Source organism: Nilaparvata lugens, chromosome 1 (assembly GCF_014356525.2).
Source record: "Nilaparvata lugens isolate BPH chromosome 1, ASM1435652v1, whole genome shotgun sequence".
Taxonomy (NCBI): domain Eukaryota; kingdom Metazoa; phylum Arthropoda; class Insecta; order Hemiptera; family Delphacidae; genus Nilaparvata; species Nilaparvata lugens.
The window spans coordinates 5,112,848-5,131,018 of record NC_052504.1 but is presented as its reverse complement, the minus strand read 5'-3'; the positions used below and the strand labels follow the sequence as shown (position 1 = coordinate 5,131,018).

At 33.9% G+C, this 18,171-nt stretch overlaps 1 protein-coding gene across 6 annotated transcripts in view; it reads left to right on the top strand.

Moving 5' to 3' along the window:
- LOC111056226 (oocyte zinc finger protein XlCOF6) overlaps window positions 1-18,171 on the top strand; it is a 65,811-nt gene that overhangs the window by 11,346 nt on the left and 36,294 nt on the right. For 3 of the 6 annotated variants that reach the window (XM_039428608.1, XM_039428612.1, XM_039428598.1), the window contains exons 3-8: window positions 890-1,005; window positions 1,996-2,085; window positions 6,233-6,464; window positions 6,846-6,958; window positions 9,391-9,535; window positions 12,604-14,615. In XM_039428608.1, the coding sequence (XP_039284542.1) occupies window positions 890-1,005; window positions 1,996-2,085; window positions 6,233-6,464; window positions 6,846-6,958; window positions 9,391-9,535; window positions 12,604-14,258 (2,351 nt within the window). In that variant the 3' untranslated portion in view covers window positions 14,259-14,615. Of the gene's footprint in view, window positions 1-889; window positions 1,006-1,995; window positions 2,086-6,232; window positions 6,465-6,845; window positions 6,959-9,390; window positions 9,536-12,603; window positions 14,616-18,171 lie in introns of those variants that run through there. The other 3 variants (XM_039428618.1, XM_039428628.1, XM_039428634.1) reach the window with 2 other exon arrangements.

The following is an 18,171-nucleotide window of genomic DNA, read 5'->3' as shown; positions in this document are numbered from 1 at the left end:
CCTTTTTCCTTTTATATTATCCTTGAAATTCGAAATTTCCAAAATCCTTGAATATACGTCGACGCGCAATTTAAAAATGAACATACCTGTCAAATTTCATGAAAATCTATTACCGTCTTTCGCCGTAAATGCGCAACATTATAAACATTTAAACATTAAGAGAAATGCCAAACCGTCGACTTGAATCTTAGACCTCACTTCGCTCGGTTAACTACTGTTAATTCTTGATCTATTAAACAAGGAAAAATAGTTTTCAATGATCAAATAATGGCAGTGTTTGATTAGCAATGGTATTGCTATCTTTGTCTATAATTTAACAAAGTGAATAGCTCTATCTCTTTCTCGCTTTGCTCTGTTGCCAGATTGTATTTTAACAATGTAGAATGAATAATTAATAAAAAAACTATTTCATTTTGATTAGGAAACTATTGAAAAATATAATTTCTTGCTTAATAAAATATAATTGATTAATTTAAACGAGAATGAACAGTTAATATTACATTAATAAACATGTATCAGTTACCGCCTATAGAAGGCATTGATAAGACAGAGTATCGGTAACGTTGCTTTGCTATCTTTCTTCACTGCAATTATAACGTGGACCTCAGTATAGAATAGGATAGTGCTATCATCTTTGTCGAATGATGGACAAGGTAAGGATAGCAACACTAATGTTAATCAAATACTGCCATTATAAAGTGGGCCCCAATGTAGTGATGCAACAATGAATTTGAAGTCTTTTCCTACAGACTTGATTCACAAAACATTTTTGTATTCACATTAAATTCGTTCTTAGAAATATTATCGAATTCTTTTACCAGTAGCTTATCGCCTCTCACCTTTTAACTTGGATTTGACGTCAGGATAATTCTTTTCTTGATTTTCACAGATGAGGAAGAGGTGCAAGAATGTTTAGAAGACCCGGACTTCAGTCCAGTGAAGACTGGGATGAAAGTGTGGCCTTCCAACCGCAGACAATATGGCCCTGCAAGAAAGGCAACTAAAGTAAGTGGACTGAACAGTCAAGGTGCACATTCTGATCTAAATTATGTTCGAAAGTATTAAATTATACTGTCACGTTGGTAGTGTGATACAGCTACTCAAAAGGCATGGATTGACAAAATTTCCATACTTTTAGAAACATAGGCCTACTTTCACGAAATAGTTGAATTTCCTTATTTCCAAGCCACCTGTGACATTCTTGTTTTTTAACGTTAACTTTTTGTTCAATGAATATAGTATTTTAAGTCACAAGGACGGGAAGGGGCCTTTTGCAGGCGAGAATGATGTTTCTAGTCGAGGCGTTAACTGAGACTGAATAATTGAAAAACAGAAAACATTATCTGCTTGTGCTGACATTACTACATGCATTCTATAAACATAACCTAGTTTACAAGTTTCGAATCAGGAGTTTCTTGATTGTAGTTGACAAAACTTCCACTTGGAGCGCTAAAAGACGGTTTCTTGTACAAGTTTTGCCGTTCCCAATTCGGAACTAGGAAACATACTCGACTGTAAAGAAAACATATGATTTTATTACAGTGTAGTATGCTGTAAAGAGAATCATATGTTTATTTGTTCTACAATCAGCTGTTTACCGGCTTGATTTCATGGATGTAAAACAGCTGAAATTGAATGACTATGACAAAAAATAATTTATCAACTATCATTATTATGCTAGCTATTCTATTCGATAATAGCCTGCTATGAGGTAAATTCAACAAATTACAACAGACTAGTCTTCTTACACTAAATGCCGGTTGCACAAGAGCCATTTATATTTAAATCGTGATCAATTCGATCAATCGTCTTTTCAAAAACGCCTTCTCTGATTGGTTCTCGTGAAATAAATCACGATTTAAATTTAACCAGCTTTAGTGCAACCGGGCCTAAGACTAACAAGACATTGCCAAGCTCAAAGTTCAGTTTGTTATCAAAGAGTTGTTCTTTTTTACTTCATCGAGATTCAACTTGTTTTCTATTTTCTATCAACAGATCAAAATCGAGAACCTAGATGATGGATTTGAAGGAAGTGAGTTAGCAACCAATGAATCGAGCTCACAGAATCTCTCGAAAGGACCTCAGGCAAGTATTTTTCTCAGCTAGTAGAAGTTATTATCTGTAGTAAGATTTACGTTATGAAGTCAGCACCTGATTGATTGGTTTGCTATCCTTGTCTGTGATTTGACTAAGCAGATACGTTGACAAATGTTCATAGACTTTGATGAAATAACTCCGTCTGTTTAGTGAACACAATAGCGTAGAGATGTTATTTTTGTGCCATTACAAATGTAACTTATGGCTTTTATCAGCCTACTACTTGGACATGAGAAAGTATTTTCTCTATTGTTATTATAATTTCAGCTATGTATGTAATACCGGGTGTCCCACGAAGAGGTTTACACGTTTGATTTTATATTACGTGCCCATTCATGCACCAAACTTTTTTAAATTATACACAGTTTACAAAGTAGGTTCTAACAATATTCTGGGTAAAATTTCAACTCCCCAGCCTCCGTAGAAACAAAATGACGGCATTTGAAAAACTATTCCTCAAGAACATTGAAAAAGTGTTTTTGGTTTTATAAAATATTTTTATTGGTGCACTTTAGGAAAATATGACTGAAAAAAACTAGAACATAGCCTAATGAAAAACCTTAAAGTCCAAAAATTAATCAAATTGAAATCCATCCTCAGCAACACACTGATAACAGCGCTTAAGTAATGATTTGTAAGCTCTCTGACGTTATTTTTTATGAATAACGATTTGCCTGGCTTGGCTGCAATCGGTAAAGCATGAGTGCAAAAATATATAAGTCTGGTTGTGGTGTTTAGAATACAACTTAGAAAAAATCCTTATAGGCTCGCTCAGGAGCTCCTGCAGTTTATTGCTCTTGGACAATTTATAGAAATCTTTGGAATGTATTATTTCCAGAGATTTAATTATCAATGCAATATATTGCTGAGTAAACCAGCTTATTCTATTAAGAATAAAATCGGATGGTAACTTTCTTGATAATTCAATACTGATAATTTGATAAATAAATATGAGATTTGTCATGCATGGTATTGGGGAATTAAATAAAGGATACACCATAAAAAATTTGATACATATATTGTACGAATAAATATTAAAAACCAGATAAATAATATGGAAACATATAGATCAACAAACACACACAATAAATACAAGAATAATAATATATCAAAATAAAATATCACAGACTGGTACACTACTTTTTAGCTCTTTAGCACGAAACGTTACCATGTGCTTTTTTAATTCATTGATAGTATGCATTTATTTGTATGCAGCTTAGGTATCGACTTGCTGTTGCTTGTCGATTTAGAAAATCTCACTTTATATCTTCTTTCCAAAAGTCATAAAATAATAAATTGATAAATCATAAATTATAAATATATTAATTTCTATAGGCTTCAGTATATTCCTCAATAATATATATATATCTCTTAGGGCTTAAGGTTCGGCCTCTGATGGAAGTAGATAAATCAATTTATCCAGTGAACTAGAGATACATTATATCATTATAAATTGTTAAATAAAATCAATGATTGAGTGAGTATATGTATTATAAGATTAAAATTAAATATTCCTTTAATCTGCGCATCTTTGGATATGTAAATTTGATATAACTCTTATCCATTAAAATATATTCCTTGTACCTTCTTAAGACTTGCGCAAGTTTTATAATAATTTTTAGTATTTATAACCTTTCCGACTAGCTAGCTTTTTATATTTGTTTCACTCGATGCACTGAGGGCGCCCTAACTTTATATATTTCGACAATTTATCACTCACGTGCTGAATTTTTACAAGATGTTGGCGGCGATCCGAATTTCCTGGTCGTCCTGGATTTTGGTGGCCGAAGTCGTCTTCTCCAAGGGATTAAATAAATGTTTAAATGACTTTCGCTTTAATGCAGCATCACTAAGTCTTATAAAAATTAATTAATGACTTTAAACTTTAATTCTTTCAAAAGTACAATGTAATAAAGGGTCTTGTGCTCTACAAAATTTAGTGTCGTTCCATAGTGGTGTCTGGCAGGCAAGTGGGCTGGTTCTACTCTTATTTCTACAATTTTCATTTCCGACTTACAAATTTACATATATTTAAATAATTCGCTACTACGCCATTTAAAGGTTCAAATAGTCCGTGCCAATCTACTAAATTATTACCTATATCTTAGGTATAATATTTTATACTTTCTCGGACCATATCCGATACATAAACTGAATAGTAATAATTTATAAATTCTTATCATTTATAGAAATATATATAATATACATTTGAATCGGCTCTCTATTGCCGCCCATCGACTACTGCAATTTGATTGGTTCATGCAAATTCACTACTGTATCCATGCGCCTAGGAACATCCTACTTCCTTAATATTCTAATTTATTTTTATTTGGTGGTTTAAGTATATTCATTACAGATAATAGTTTTTTGGGGGTTTATAAGTTGTTTCTCCCTTTACAACAATTAGCCATGTGCTTTCCAAAGTCCTCCAGTTGCATACCATTTGTTTACAATAAATTTTTGCCAAGGTGTCTGGCTAGATTTCACATTATGCGACTTGATCGATTATTAGGTCGCCGATCAGTAGGTATTTTAAGCCTAACCTCAAATTTTCCAATACTTTATATAATATAATAAGTAGCAAATAACATTCCTTTTCTATTCGGCTGTTCTAATTTTAGCCATGGTACCCGTTATTATCTAATCTTTTAATAGTTGTTATCGCATTTGGCAATAATAGACTAGCTATTTTACTTCAGACCTATAAAATTCTTCCAAATAGGGATTTTGCTTGCCCATCAGATTTTAATATGTTACAAAGAAACATATTAAAAAGCTCTTAAAAAGAAACTCCGCGGTATCCGGAGAAGTTCCTCTTCTATTTATCGTTTTAGTTCCTCATCATTATTGAAGCTCTCGGTATAAACTTTATCGTCCAAGTAACCCCATAAAAAGAAGCCACAAACAGTTAAATCTGGTGATCTGGGTGGCCAATCTACAAAATCACTTCCACGACCAATCCAACGACCATAAAGTTTGTCATTTACTAATTGCTTGACATGATTTGCGAAATGTGATGGAGCACCATCTTGTTGGAAGATTGCTTGATCCATTTCAGGTACCTCTAATGAGGCAACACTACCGCCCACGTAGTGAACAAATCAGATAACTCCTGAAAGTAGTTTTTATAGGAAGCGAATTGGTAAATATTTCAATATGTCGCCATTTTGTTTCTACGAAGGTTAGGGAGCTGAAATTTTCCCAGAATATTTTCAGAACCTACTTTGTAAACAGTGTAAAATTAAAAAAAAATGGTGCATGAATGGGCACGTAATATAAAATCAAACGTGTAAACATCTTCGTGGGACACCGGTATATTATATGTATGCATATTAAAACTCAATAAAAGATATAAAGCACCTACCCTTTTATTTTATGACATCACAAGTTCTGTTTGAATTTGAAATTAAAGGGCACTTGATTTCTTTTATTGTGTTGTCAATGGAAATCAATTGTTACATGGGTCACTACGTTCAGACAAACTGTAAGTGCGACAAGACGAAGAACTGTATTCCCTAGGCCCATTACGCGTCACCTGAAAACATTGAGGCATTGAGAGTTTCAACGTTGCGATCACCACAGCGTTCTGCGCGCATTCATGCGTCTGCCCTTGGACTCTCCGATCGTTCTATGAGACGAATTCTTCATGATGATCTTCATTTCCATCCATACAAGATGGCAACTGTGCAGGAACATTCTGAACGTAACTTCAATTGAGAGAACACTTTCCAGGACGCCTCATCTCAATTAGAAGTGGCCAGCCCGATCTGCCGATTTGAACCCTTTCTATGGGAGTTTTTTAAATTTCTTGTTAATTTGAACTATCCTAGGGCCCTACAAGATTTAAATACCAATATCAGGGTAGAAATGGCTAACGCCTGCAATGCTGATAGGATTCATGACAAACGCCAGAAATCGGGTTACTGAGTGTATGGTATAATCAAACCTACCTGATTTGATATCCAAAACTAATTGAAACAAAACTTTATATATGTGTCTACATTAAAAAAAATACAAACTTCCTGACCCGTACAAAGAGTTTTATTTACTTTTTAAAAAAAGGAAGTTTCGCTGCCGCATTCTGTATATTGATTATTATATGACTTGACAATGTATTCATTTTGTTGTGACGTAGATGGCGACAGTTGAGCAGGAGTTAGGAGTTGGGACAACAATTGGTTCAGGAGCAGGAACAGCATCTGTTAAGCAGGAGAACAATAGCTGCCAAGAACCAACGCCAGGGTGCAGCACTGCTGTGTCTACAATCAAAAATGACGATCATGATGATGATGATAATGTTAATGATGATAGTGATCAACAACGTACAGGCAGTTTGTGTCTGGAGCTCTTCACAGATGAAGCACAAGGTGAGGTTTAGTCTATCATCAACCAATACTCAGTTCTACTGCATCAATTTTTCCCTATAAAGATCATTAATGATAATAATAGAATAGTAATGAGTTTCTATTCATGGCCTGGTCATACTACATAGGTATGTCCACAAGTGAACAATTCAAGAACAATAAAGAAACTGTCATAAGACAGGTCAAGAACAAAAGTTCATTGATTTTTTTTGTCGATAATGCAATAATGCATTTATATTTGATTGCGCTGTAGCTCTTCTTATTAGTTTTTAGTTTGACTAATTTATTTAAAATGCAATTGTTGGATCTCACTATAGTTGTTATCCTCTCTAAAATTTAAACTTGGATTTTACCTGAGTTTGATTACTTTATTGATGTTAACAGTTGAACAAGAAGCAGCTGAACGTGTAGAAGACATGGAATTGGCCAGAGTGAATAGTGGAATGATTATGTGGGTCTCCAACTGCATACAATATGCCCCTGCCAAAGCAAAAAAAGTAAGTGTATTCAACTGCCTTAATTCACAATATCTAATTTAGATTGTTTACAAACCAAATTGAATAACACTCACTAATCACTTGAAACTGTAAAATAATTATTAACTTTGAAAATTATGATATACTCTAATTTAGAAAGATATACTATGTCAATCAATCAAAATTTTTATTTGTTATCGATCATATTTCATACAAATAGAGTTGCTATACAGGTATCAGCATTTGGAAACAATATAACATTCAAATAATATATATGACAATATCACTCAACAAGATACAATATAGGAAACCTAATAACAATAATTAACAGAAACAATATAGTAAATAATTAATCAGAAAACCAGTAAGGAATGACTAGGAGAATTATGCATGACTAGAAAAATTAAACTTTGGCTAATGATGATTTATTCTGACCAGCAACCAAACTCTACAACGCTCACGTTCATAAAAATATATTAATTTATAATTATAAAATATAGTGGCGGAGAACTCATTCAGACAAAACATACCATTGTAGAGCTCGCCGAAAAACTGTATGCTTCAAGCTGATTGTTGCCGTCTCCAGCCTCAGCATCCAACCTGGCCTACTTGCATGTAACCTCAAAACACGCTTTAAGAATTGATTTTGAATCCTCTCCAAACTATCGCAATATCCCAGGGATCATGTTTCCGAGCCATATAGTATTACTGGGGAGACTATCGACTCAAAAAGTTTAATTTTTGTGGACCAGGAGTCCGACCTAGCTTTTACCAATAAGAGCATCGTAAGCTTTTACCAAGAGTCCGACCTAGCTTTTACCAAGAGCATCGGCCGCACACATAGCCTGATATACCATGACATGTCAACAAATCAGATTATTTTGATCAAGTCGATTAAAATTTCTAGATAATATTTCTCGTGAGATAAGCTGATTGATTACAAAGCTGAACATAATTTGATTTGGACAGAATAGTAAAAATTGGAAATGGGACAGTTTTGGGCATGAGCCTGTTGTGCCTTTCCTCATGTTAAGTATTTGCACACAATTTGGTAAATAAATTCTGTCTCTCTCCCACACAGGGACACGCATCGTCTGTTATCGACAGATGACGAAATTATCATCTGTTTTTCCAAGGATGAATAATTATTATCCTTTTCATGTCCTTCAGCAAGTTTTCCCTGGGATGAGACCTGATGCAATCGAATTTATATATCATAAACCTACTATGTTCCAAATTTCGTGAAAATCGTTAGAGCCGTTTTCGAGATCCGTTAGACATAAATTGCAATATAAATAACCAAATATAAAAATATACACAGAAATTGCTCTCTTATATAATAGGATTCTGTTCTCAATATTATGTTTGAATGATTCAAGTGAAGAAAGATCTACATTATATCATAGAGAAACAATAGCGTAAGTAGATATCCCATGGTATAGGGCGTTTATGTCGCAATTTTTACTGTTATCTCAAGCCGATAGTCCACGTAGTTCTTTCTCGTGAAGCTTTATGACGCGGGTAGTCTCTCATATTTGCCGTTCATACACTCTCACCCGGTCAAAACAGTAAAAATCGATAATAGTCGACAGTAATCGGCTTGAGATAGGGATATCTACTTACGCTATTGTTTCTCTACGATTGTATATAGTGACGAAGTGGGCATAATATATATTGTATCATATTACCCTCTTGTGAGAGGAACAAATTTTCACAAAATAGTTGAACTTCTTATTGTTTGAATAAATCCTAACCTAATAGTGTTATTGTCCTAAGCTAACCTAACCCTTAACTTGATCGTTTTTTTTCACAACGTCTACTGTTGTTTCAATGGTAGAATCGTTGAGAAATTGTAAATAATTAAGCTAACCCCGTGAATGAATATATCATAGTTATATAATGCATTACGGTTACAATGTATCTTATCGAAGAAAAGGTATTGACAACAAAAATGTATAACAGTAAAAATGTATTCTATTCAATAATAGGCTAGGCCTACTACGAGATAAAACTTATAAACTAAAAGTATTCAATCTATTCTTACCAAACTACAAGTATTTACTGTATTCTTACACTTAGGCCAGATTTAATCAAAACAAAGACTTGTATGAGTGACAGTAGATTCTAAACCAACATGCCGCTCAAATCTAGTTTTCGTTTTTGGTTAAATTTGGCCTGAAAACGAGACATGACTCAGCAATTTGTTGTCGAAAAAGTGCTTTTTTATTTATTTACTTCATTAATTTGTTCTATTTTTCAGACCTAGATCAAGAAGTGAAGTAATGAATTCGATGTAAATCAAATCGCAATTATGGGTTGACAATTTCTTAGTATTTTTCATTCAAATGGGTCAAACTTGACAGTAAGTGAGTTTATAGTGCCTCTGTGTTTATTATTTCAAGTTTCTTGTGCCTCAATATTGTTGTAACTCTGTTGTGATGTGAATATTGCAGATGGCGACAGTTGCAGTGAAAGAGAAAGATAGCAGCCAAGAACCAACGCCAGGGTGCAGCACTGCATGCTCTCCTATCAATGATGATGATGATACACAACGTACAGGCCTTTTATCTCTAGAGATCTTCGAAGAAGAAGCGCATGGTAAGATTTATTTTATTTTATTCAATTCTCAGTTCTACTGAATCAACTGAAGATCACTCTGTTACACTGTTCGTTACAATATGTTACATTACACTATTAAATTATTCAACAAAGCTCTCATTATTGAATGAAAAAGACTAAGAAATTGTCAAAAAACCACTGATTTATTGATAATTAGAAAGACCGGTTTCGGTTATTACACCATTGTCAATCTCTGATAAACAGAGGTTATCAGAGGAGTTTATCAGAGATTGACAATGGTGTAATAACCGAAACCGGTCTTTCTAATTATCAATAAATCAGTGGTTTTTTGACAATTTCTTAGTCTTTTTCATTTAATATGAATAATTACCACAATATCAACTTCTCAACTACACAAAAAAAAGCTCTCATTCTCACTCTCAATTTAATTTTGCTGCTTCTTCACACATCATTCAGGTCTTGGTTTTGAAGACATATAGTTGCTGGATTGTATATAGTTGCTAGACAGTGATTGTATTTTTGCCTCAATAATAACATCAATATTGACAACAATGATGTATTTAAATTTAATTTTGCTGCTTCTTCTCACATCATTCAGGTATTGGTTTTAAATTTAATTTTGCTGCTTCTTCTCACATCATTTAGGTCTTGGTTTTAAATTTAATTTTGCTGCTTCTTCACACATCATTCAGGTCTTGGTTTTGAAGACATATATAGTTGCTGGCCAGAGATAAAGTAAATGTTGATATTATTTTTATAATTTTTCAACAAATCTATGAATTTCATTTAATGACAAATTAATATCATCACAATTTAGTTCGCTATTAGATCATAGTGCAGGCGATTTTGTACTAAAATTGGTATTGAACCAAGATGTTTGGAGAATAGACGATTTGATCGGATTTTTCTTTTTAGTATAATTAAACGAATAAATTCGTTTTTATGTTTAAATTGTGAATAATTTTCAAATCAAATCAAATTTTATTTCGCCACAACAAAAACAATACAATAAAAATAATAATCCTCAATACAAAGTTGAAAAAAAACATTCTGATCAATATTATTAAATATACATGAAAAACAACTTTGTCAAAACAAAATAACATGTTTGGCGCTGCCTGCAAAACCGAAGTTGAGTGCTGGCAGCGAGTATCGATATTAATTAAAACATAAAAATGGGCTTCTATCCACCCTCTGTAAATTCAGTAACGTTTTGCAAAATATCAAGTTAATCAGCGTCTTTTATAATATTATAGATGATTATTATTTAATTTACAAATATAATAAAGATTATCACATTAAAGCTAACTATATGTATATACAATATAACCTCGATAATTCGTAATCCTCCCAAATAGTGAAAGCTCGGTCCCCTGGTAAACGTCTATAATTCGTAGTATTTCGGTCCTCTCGATAATTCGTAGTAAAATTAGAACTGGCTTATCTTCTACGCCTACAATTCGTAGTTTTGTCTGCAAAAACTCTCTATAATAATTATTCGTAATTATGGGATTCCTCTTTTTCATATACAGTAACATAGAAGGGGAAGATGTTACTGTGTACTATGATATCGTCAACTTCTCCAGAGATGAGGTTATTAATCGAAAATTGCATAGACTGACAGACGAAATTATTGTATATTGGAAAAGTTATTGGTTCAATTCAGTACAGTATTGGACGTCAGCGTGAAAAAATCGTTTTATCAGTTTGTGAATGTGGACCGGCAGTTCAACACGGATGGATGATCCTTATATATTAGTATATCTGGTATAAAGATTACTTTATGCTGATTATACAATTATATATGAGGTGTGGCTATAAAGTAAAGAGACTGATGCTCTCAGAGGAGAAGTAAACAGTCATGTTCCAAAAGAGAGCAACCGACAGTTGTATAGTGTGAAGCCGAATGAGATGACTCCTATGTTTGTTGGCAAATTTGTTTGGACGTGACCTCTAATTGTTTTCCGGGCTATTTTATCTTCTCGCCGGAAAAATGGAAAGTGTAATAATAGAAAACAACAAATTTGACTTTTAACTTGGGGATACTTGGTGACACTGAAACTTATTATTTCTTATTACACCTGTAAGTATATGCAAATTAATATTTATCACATGCATGACTTTTTGGTAGTTTTAACGTTTCAAAAATGGCAGAGAATGTTTTGCCGGCGATTCACGTTCGAATGAAGTAAAATATTGACGTGAACTTATTGGAAAAATCTGTAATTTGATTGGATCTAACCGACGGTTAAATTGTAGGAAAAAATTGTGGGTGGAAAAACTTCCAAAGTGTGTGCGAAATCTTGTTGAAATTTCTCTCTACTAAACAGAAAGAAGCTTGCAAAACTGTTAGTCCTGAAAAGTTGAATGCCTTTGAAAATGACCAGAGTTTCTTGAAAAGAGTTATAACATGTACTGAATGCTTTGCAGCAATAATCCCGCTATTTTCTAGCCACACCTCGTATTTTGTTGTGTAGATGGTTCAGTAACGAGAATAGGGAAGAGGTTGGCTGCCCTGTCCAAAGCCTAGTAGATAATTCTATATGTGATAAAAAAGAGCTCATTAGTCTTATATCAATAATTTAATGCTAAGCATCTCTTTCAAAACCCAGTTGTATTTACTAAAATTACTTTTTGCATGTATATTCTATTTCTCAACAATAAACACTTCAAAACCTTTCATTCATCCATTCATTAGTTATTCACCACAAATAATATCCATTCATTTCCTCGGTATAAAATTGATTGTTCTTGAGAAATTTGAATTTCCAATTCATCTTTTTCAGTTGAAGTTGGATCAAATATAGAATTCTTTAGAATATTTCTAATTTCATTTCAAAAGCACATATGTGTATTTTTCAGAATTGCAGGAGGCTTTCTTGCACACTGAGGAATCATTAAAATCTTCTTCATATGTGTTTAGTTTCGACTTAAAAGATACATGTTATTATGGGGTCAATAAGTTTGATGGATTTTTTATTTCCATTTAGGATGTTATAGTTATTGAGAATAGTGGAACTTATATGTGTTACTGTATCTCAATCGCCTGATCGAATTTCCTATATCCATGTATGAATATGTTTCAGATTTGCAGGAAGCTGCAGGAAGTTCAGAAGAAGTGGAGTGCAGCTCAGCGAAGAGCGAACCAGTGATGTGTCCTCCTCCCTGCAGCACATCTCACCAGAGCAATGCCACACAAGTAGCTGAATTGGACAGCAATAAAGCACATTCTATCAATCAACCAAATAATGCCCATGCAAAAAAGCCTATGCTCTATAGGTGTGCTCACTGCAACTTTGAAACTCGCCAGTTGCAATATTTGAAAAATCACATTGCAAAACATCCTAGAAATAAACTCTCCAGCTGTGGTCTTTGTAGTTACAGATCAACGAATTTCAGTGATTTGAAGAGACATCTTAAATTGCATTCTGTGAAAAAACTCACTGGTTGTAGTAAAACTGCTGAAACTCATCTCAGATCACATAAAAAACAAAAAAGGAAAGAAGAACGTTTCAGTGCGTCAACTCTTTTGAAAAATCATCTTAGAAGACATACAAAAGAAAAAGCATTTAGCTGTAAATTCTGTACTTATAAATGCAGTCAGAAACGATATTTGACACAACACCTCGGAGTACATATTAAACCTTTTTCCTGTGAATTCTGTGAGTATAAATGTGCTCGTTCAATTGCGCTGAAAATGCATCTCAGTAAACATACGGGCGAAAAACCTCACGGCTGCGAATTATGCGACTATAAATCCGCTACATCTACTCAATTGAAAAGTCATCTCAGAAGTCATCGAGGCAAAAACAAAAACCTCTACACTTGTGAATTTTGTGACATTGAATTCATTCAAAGCCGTAGCTTGAAATTACATCTCAGAACACATACAGGAAAATTCAACTGTAAATTTTGTGATTATTCATGTACTTCTGAAGATCTTTTGAAAGATCATCTAAAAATTCATAAAAGAAAATCTCTTATGTGTGAATTATGTGGAGCTTTGTTCGAAAATTTTTATGGTTTGAAAGTTCATATTTTGAGAAATCATTCTGGAGAAACCCCTTTCTGCTGTGAAATATGTGACTATAAATGCACAGAATCAAAATTATTGAAAGACCATCATTTCAGGAAACATACAGAAATAAAACCATTCAGTTGTCAATTTTGTTCTTATAAAAGCAACGTTTTGGGTAATTTGAAAAGACATGTAATGACTCATACGGGTGAAAAACCTTTCAGTTGTAAACTTTGTGACGCCAAATTCATTCAATCAACAGCTTTAAAAGCTCATCTCAGAACCCATACAGGCGAAAAATTTTACAACTGCAAATTATGTGATTACAAATGCAGCCAGTCTAATACTTTGAAGAGTCATCTACGTAAACATGCGGAAAAATCTTTCAACTGTAGTTTCTGTGCTTTCAAGTGCAGTACCCATAAAAAATTAGAAATTCATCTCTCCACACATAAACCCAAAAGCCTTTACAGCTGTCAATTTTGCGATTATGAAAGCACCTTTTCAAGTAATTTCAAAAGACATCAAATTATTCATACTGGTGAAAAACCTTTCTTTTGTGAATTGTGTGATTTCAAATGCAATCTGTCAAGTATTTTGAAAGGTCACATCAGAACACATACAGGAGAAAAACCGTATAGCTGCAATTTATGCCACCAAAAATACTCCGATTCAAGATATTTGAAGCGACATCTCAGAAAACATGAAGAAAAAACCTTATAGTTGTAAGTTATGACTATATAGGCTACAACATGATCTAGGAAAATTATAATGTTTTGAACTCTTACTGGTAACTGTCCCTGCTGTGAATTTTGCATTATAAATGCAGCCATTACAAATAATGTCATTTGAAAAGTCATATCCATACAATTCATTAACTCAAAAATTTCTAGTTAACAGGCTTTAGTTATAAGTATTTAGTTGCCCTAATTCATGTGATTTGTATATTCATTCCCATATTCTTGGATTACAGTGGGACAACAGAGTTTTAGCGTAGCTGAGACCTGAGACGTGTCTCTCCAATTTGAGCTGTAAATGAGACAAGAAACTTTTACAGATACTGTTTTTGGTGAGATGTAGTGATATAAGAACACAAAGTGGTTGTACAGACGAGTTTGAAGTAAGGAATGGGCTAAAACAGGGAAGTATTCTATCACCAGCCTTGTTCAATGTAGTTATGGAAGGAATGAATAGACAAGTGAGAGAGGAAGTAGGAGAAAGGGATAAGAAAATGATATTTGCGGATGATATGATGATTTGGGGAGAAACAGTTGAGCATGTACAGATGCAGTTGGATGCTTGGAGCAGGGTTATGGAGAAATATGGTCTGAAAATAAGCAGGGAAAAGAGTGAAGTAATGGTTTTTGGAAGGGATGACAATTTTGCTGAGATATCAGATTGAATGGAGAACCCCTGAAAAATGTTGGAAGTTTCAGGTACTTGGGCAGTGAAATTGCAGATGATGGGAGAATAAACCACGAGATAATTAGAAGATTACAAAAGGGGGGGAATTTCTACCAAACAGTGAAACATTTGATTTGGGATGGAAAAGTACCAGAAAAGGCAAAGATTATGATGTACAAGATGTATTACGTACCCATCATATTATACGGAGCCGAGACATGGACGATGACGGAAAGAGAGAGGAGTCGAATACAGGCAGGAGAAATGAGGTTCCTCAGGGCAATAAAGGGGAAGACACGAAGAGACAGAGTTAGAAATGAGGATATAAGAAGAGAATTGAACATGGGGAGTATAAGGGAAAAGGTTGAAAGTATGAGACTACGCTGGTTTGGGCACATGAAGAGAATGAGAGAGGATCGGCTGCCAAGGAGAATGGAGGAGATGAGGATTGAAGGGAGGAGACCAAGAGGATGACCGCGACGACGATGGACAGACTCAGTGGCCAACGAAGTGGAGAAGAGAGGACACCGATGGCGGCAGGTGGAGGACGAGCGATGGTGGGAGGACCGAACAAGATGGAGAGGCATTGTAAACACCCAGTCCCGGCACTAGCTGGAACGGGGCCCGGATATGTATGTATGTATGTAGTGATATTTATCTATAATAAAACACTAGTATATTGTCTAAAAATATCAAGAATTGATTAAAAAGTTACAAACCAGTTTCAAGACCTATAACAGTGAAGATGACATCTATGGTGTATAGGTTTTGGAACATGTCTGTAACTTTTTAACAAAGAGTGATATTTCTAGACAATACAGGTACTAGTGTTTGATAATTATTAATTATTATTAAACTGTGACACTTTCATTAATAAAATGAGTGCTCTCCTATTCAACCAATCGTGACAGGTGATTGATTGATTTGATTGATTGAGTACTTTATTTGTGTAGATTACAATATATACTGGCTTATAAACTTATATACAATAGCTTACAATACAGCAAAATTATATATGAATTTACATAATATAGACTAAGAAAATAATTATTGAACTGTATATGATATGAAAAAGTAATTTGTAATATAACTATAGATAATTATATTGTTATGCATCTACATAAATTGGCGGAGCTTTGGACATATCAAAGTCCATTCTTCGGAAAGAATATTAAAAATATCCTCCCCACTAACTCTCTACCAAAACGTTAATTTAATTAATTAAACTAAGGATTTATTTATTAATGGAAATTTATATTCATATCATCTCACCCATTTCTTTGGGTGAGAGTGACAAGCTGAGTGTGGCAGCTCCTATGAAGAGAAAATAATTTGAAAAACTTTAGATCAATTTCAATATTGTGTCATTCTCACCCAACGTGCGTGAAACATTGCACCTGTGAGCATATTATGATTTATTTACAAAGGCAACTTTCTTCAAGTATTTTTACTTTCCTTGCCCTATTACCATAGGTAAGGAAAGTATTGCTTTCCGAAAAAATTAAGGTACCCCAATTTCTAAATTTCTATATGTTTCAAGGTCCCCTGAGTCCAAAAATGTGGTTTTTGTGTATTGGTCTGTATTTGTGTCTGTGTACACGATACTCTTCTCCTAATTAACGGAATGACTTGACATTTGGAACTTAAGGTCCTTACAATATAAGAATCCGACACGAACAATTTCGGTCGAATGCAATTCAAGATGGCGGCTAAAATGGCAAAAATGTTGTCAAAAACAGGGGTTTTCGCTATTTTCTCGAAAACGGCTCCAACGATTTTGATCAAATTTATACCTAAAATATTCATTGATAAGCTCTATCAACTGCCATAAGTCCCATTTCTGTAAAAATTTCAGGAGCTCCGCCCCATCTATGCAAAGTTCGATTTTAGATTCCCAATTATCAGGCTTCAGATACAATTTAAACAAAATTCTAGCGGAAAAGATTGAGTATGAAGAAAAGATTGAGTATTGAAAATAAGTTCGAAATTCGAGAAAATGTCATTATTCAATTGCAAACTGTTGGCAACTTGTTGATTCTATTAAATCATTCACTATGAAGAGATAGCAGACTTCATTTGTATCCAACGTTATTGTTCTGTCACCAGCTGGCTCAGATCTTTGAAAAGTAGACTTGAGAGAAGTAGAACACTAGCGCCAGGTGATCAGTTTTCATAACGGCAAGGAAAGTTGTGTGAGTGTGCCACACCAGATTTTTAGCCTAGGTAATGTAGAATGCAATGTATAGTGACATTCAATGCAATCAAGTTTTATAAAACATTTGTCCTACTTAATAAAAACGATTCTTTAAGGAAATTCTTAGCCATGCACACTTCGTTGTTTTGCAACTATATGTTTTCTGTAGCTGGTTGCTAAGCAATTTATTCGTCACAGTCCAAGTCTGCAATGTCATTGAAAAGTCTTCCAAAATGAACATTTTCACAAAAAATAAAATATGGTTTTATTTATTACTTTCCTTGCCTTACTACCATAGGTAAGGAAAGTATTGCTTTCCAAAAAAAATTAAGGTACCCCAATTTCAAGTTTTCTATACGTTTCCCTGAGTCCAAAAACATCATTTTTGGGTGTTGGTCTGTGTGTGTGTGTGTGTATGTCTGTGAACACGATAACTCCATTCCTAATTAACCGATTGACTTGAAATTTTAAACTTAAGGTCCTTATACCATGAGGATCCGACAATAAGAAATTCAATTCAAGATGGCGGACAAATGGCGGATAATTACTAAAAAAACATGTTTTTCACGTTTTTCTCGAAAACGGCTCTAACGATTTTCTTCAAATTTATACCATGGATTTATAAGCCCTATCAACTGACATGAGTCTCATTCCTGAGAAAATTACAGGAGCTCCGTAATATTCTTGAGAAAAATGGCGGATAATTACTAAAAAAACTTGTTTTTCAAGGTTTTCTCGAAAACGGCTTTAACGATTTTTTTCAAATTCATACCCTGTATAGTTATTTATCAGCTCTATCAACTGGCATGAGTCTTTTCCTGGGAAACTAATGGGGTCCATCCCATCCTTGAGAAATAGACTTTGTTACCCCTCTCTCGTGCTTGAAGGTAGGTAGTTAGAGCAGATTATAAAAACAACACATAGTCGAGATATTTCATCTGTAGAACAGCTGTTTTGACGATTTTAAAAAAATAATCTAATCTCAAAAATTTACACAAAGGAAAAAGTACTCTGACAACAATAAATTATATATACACT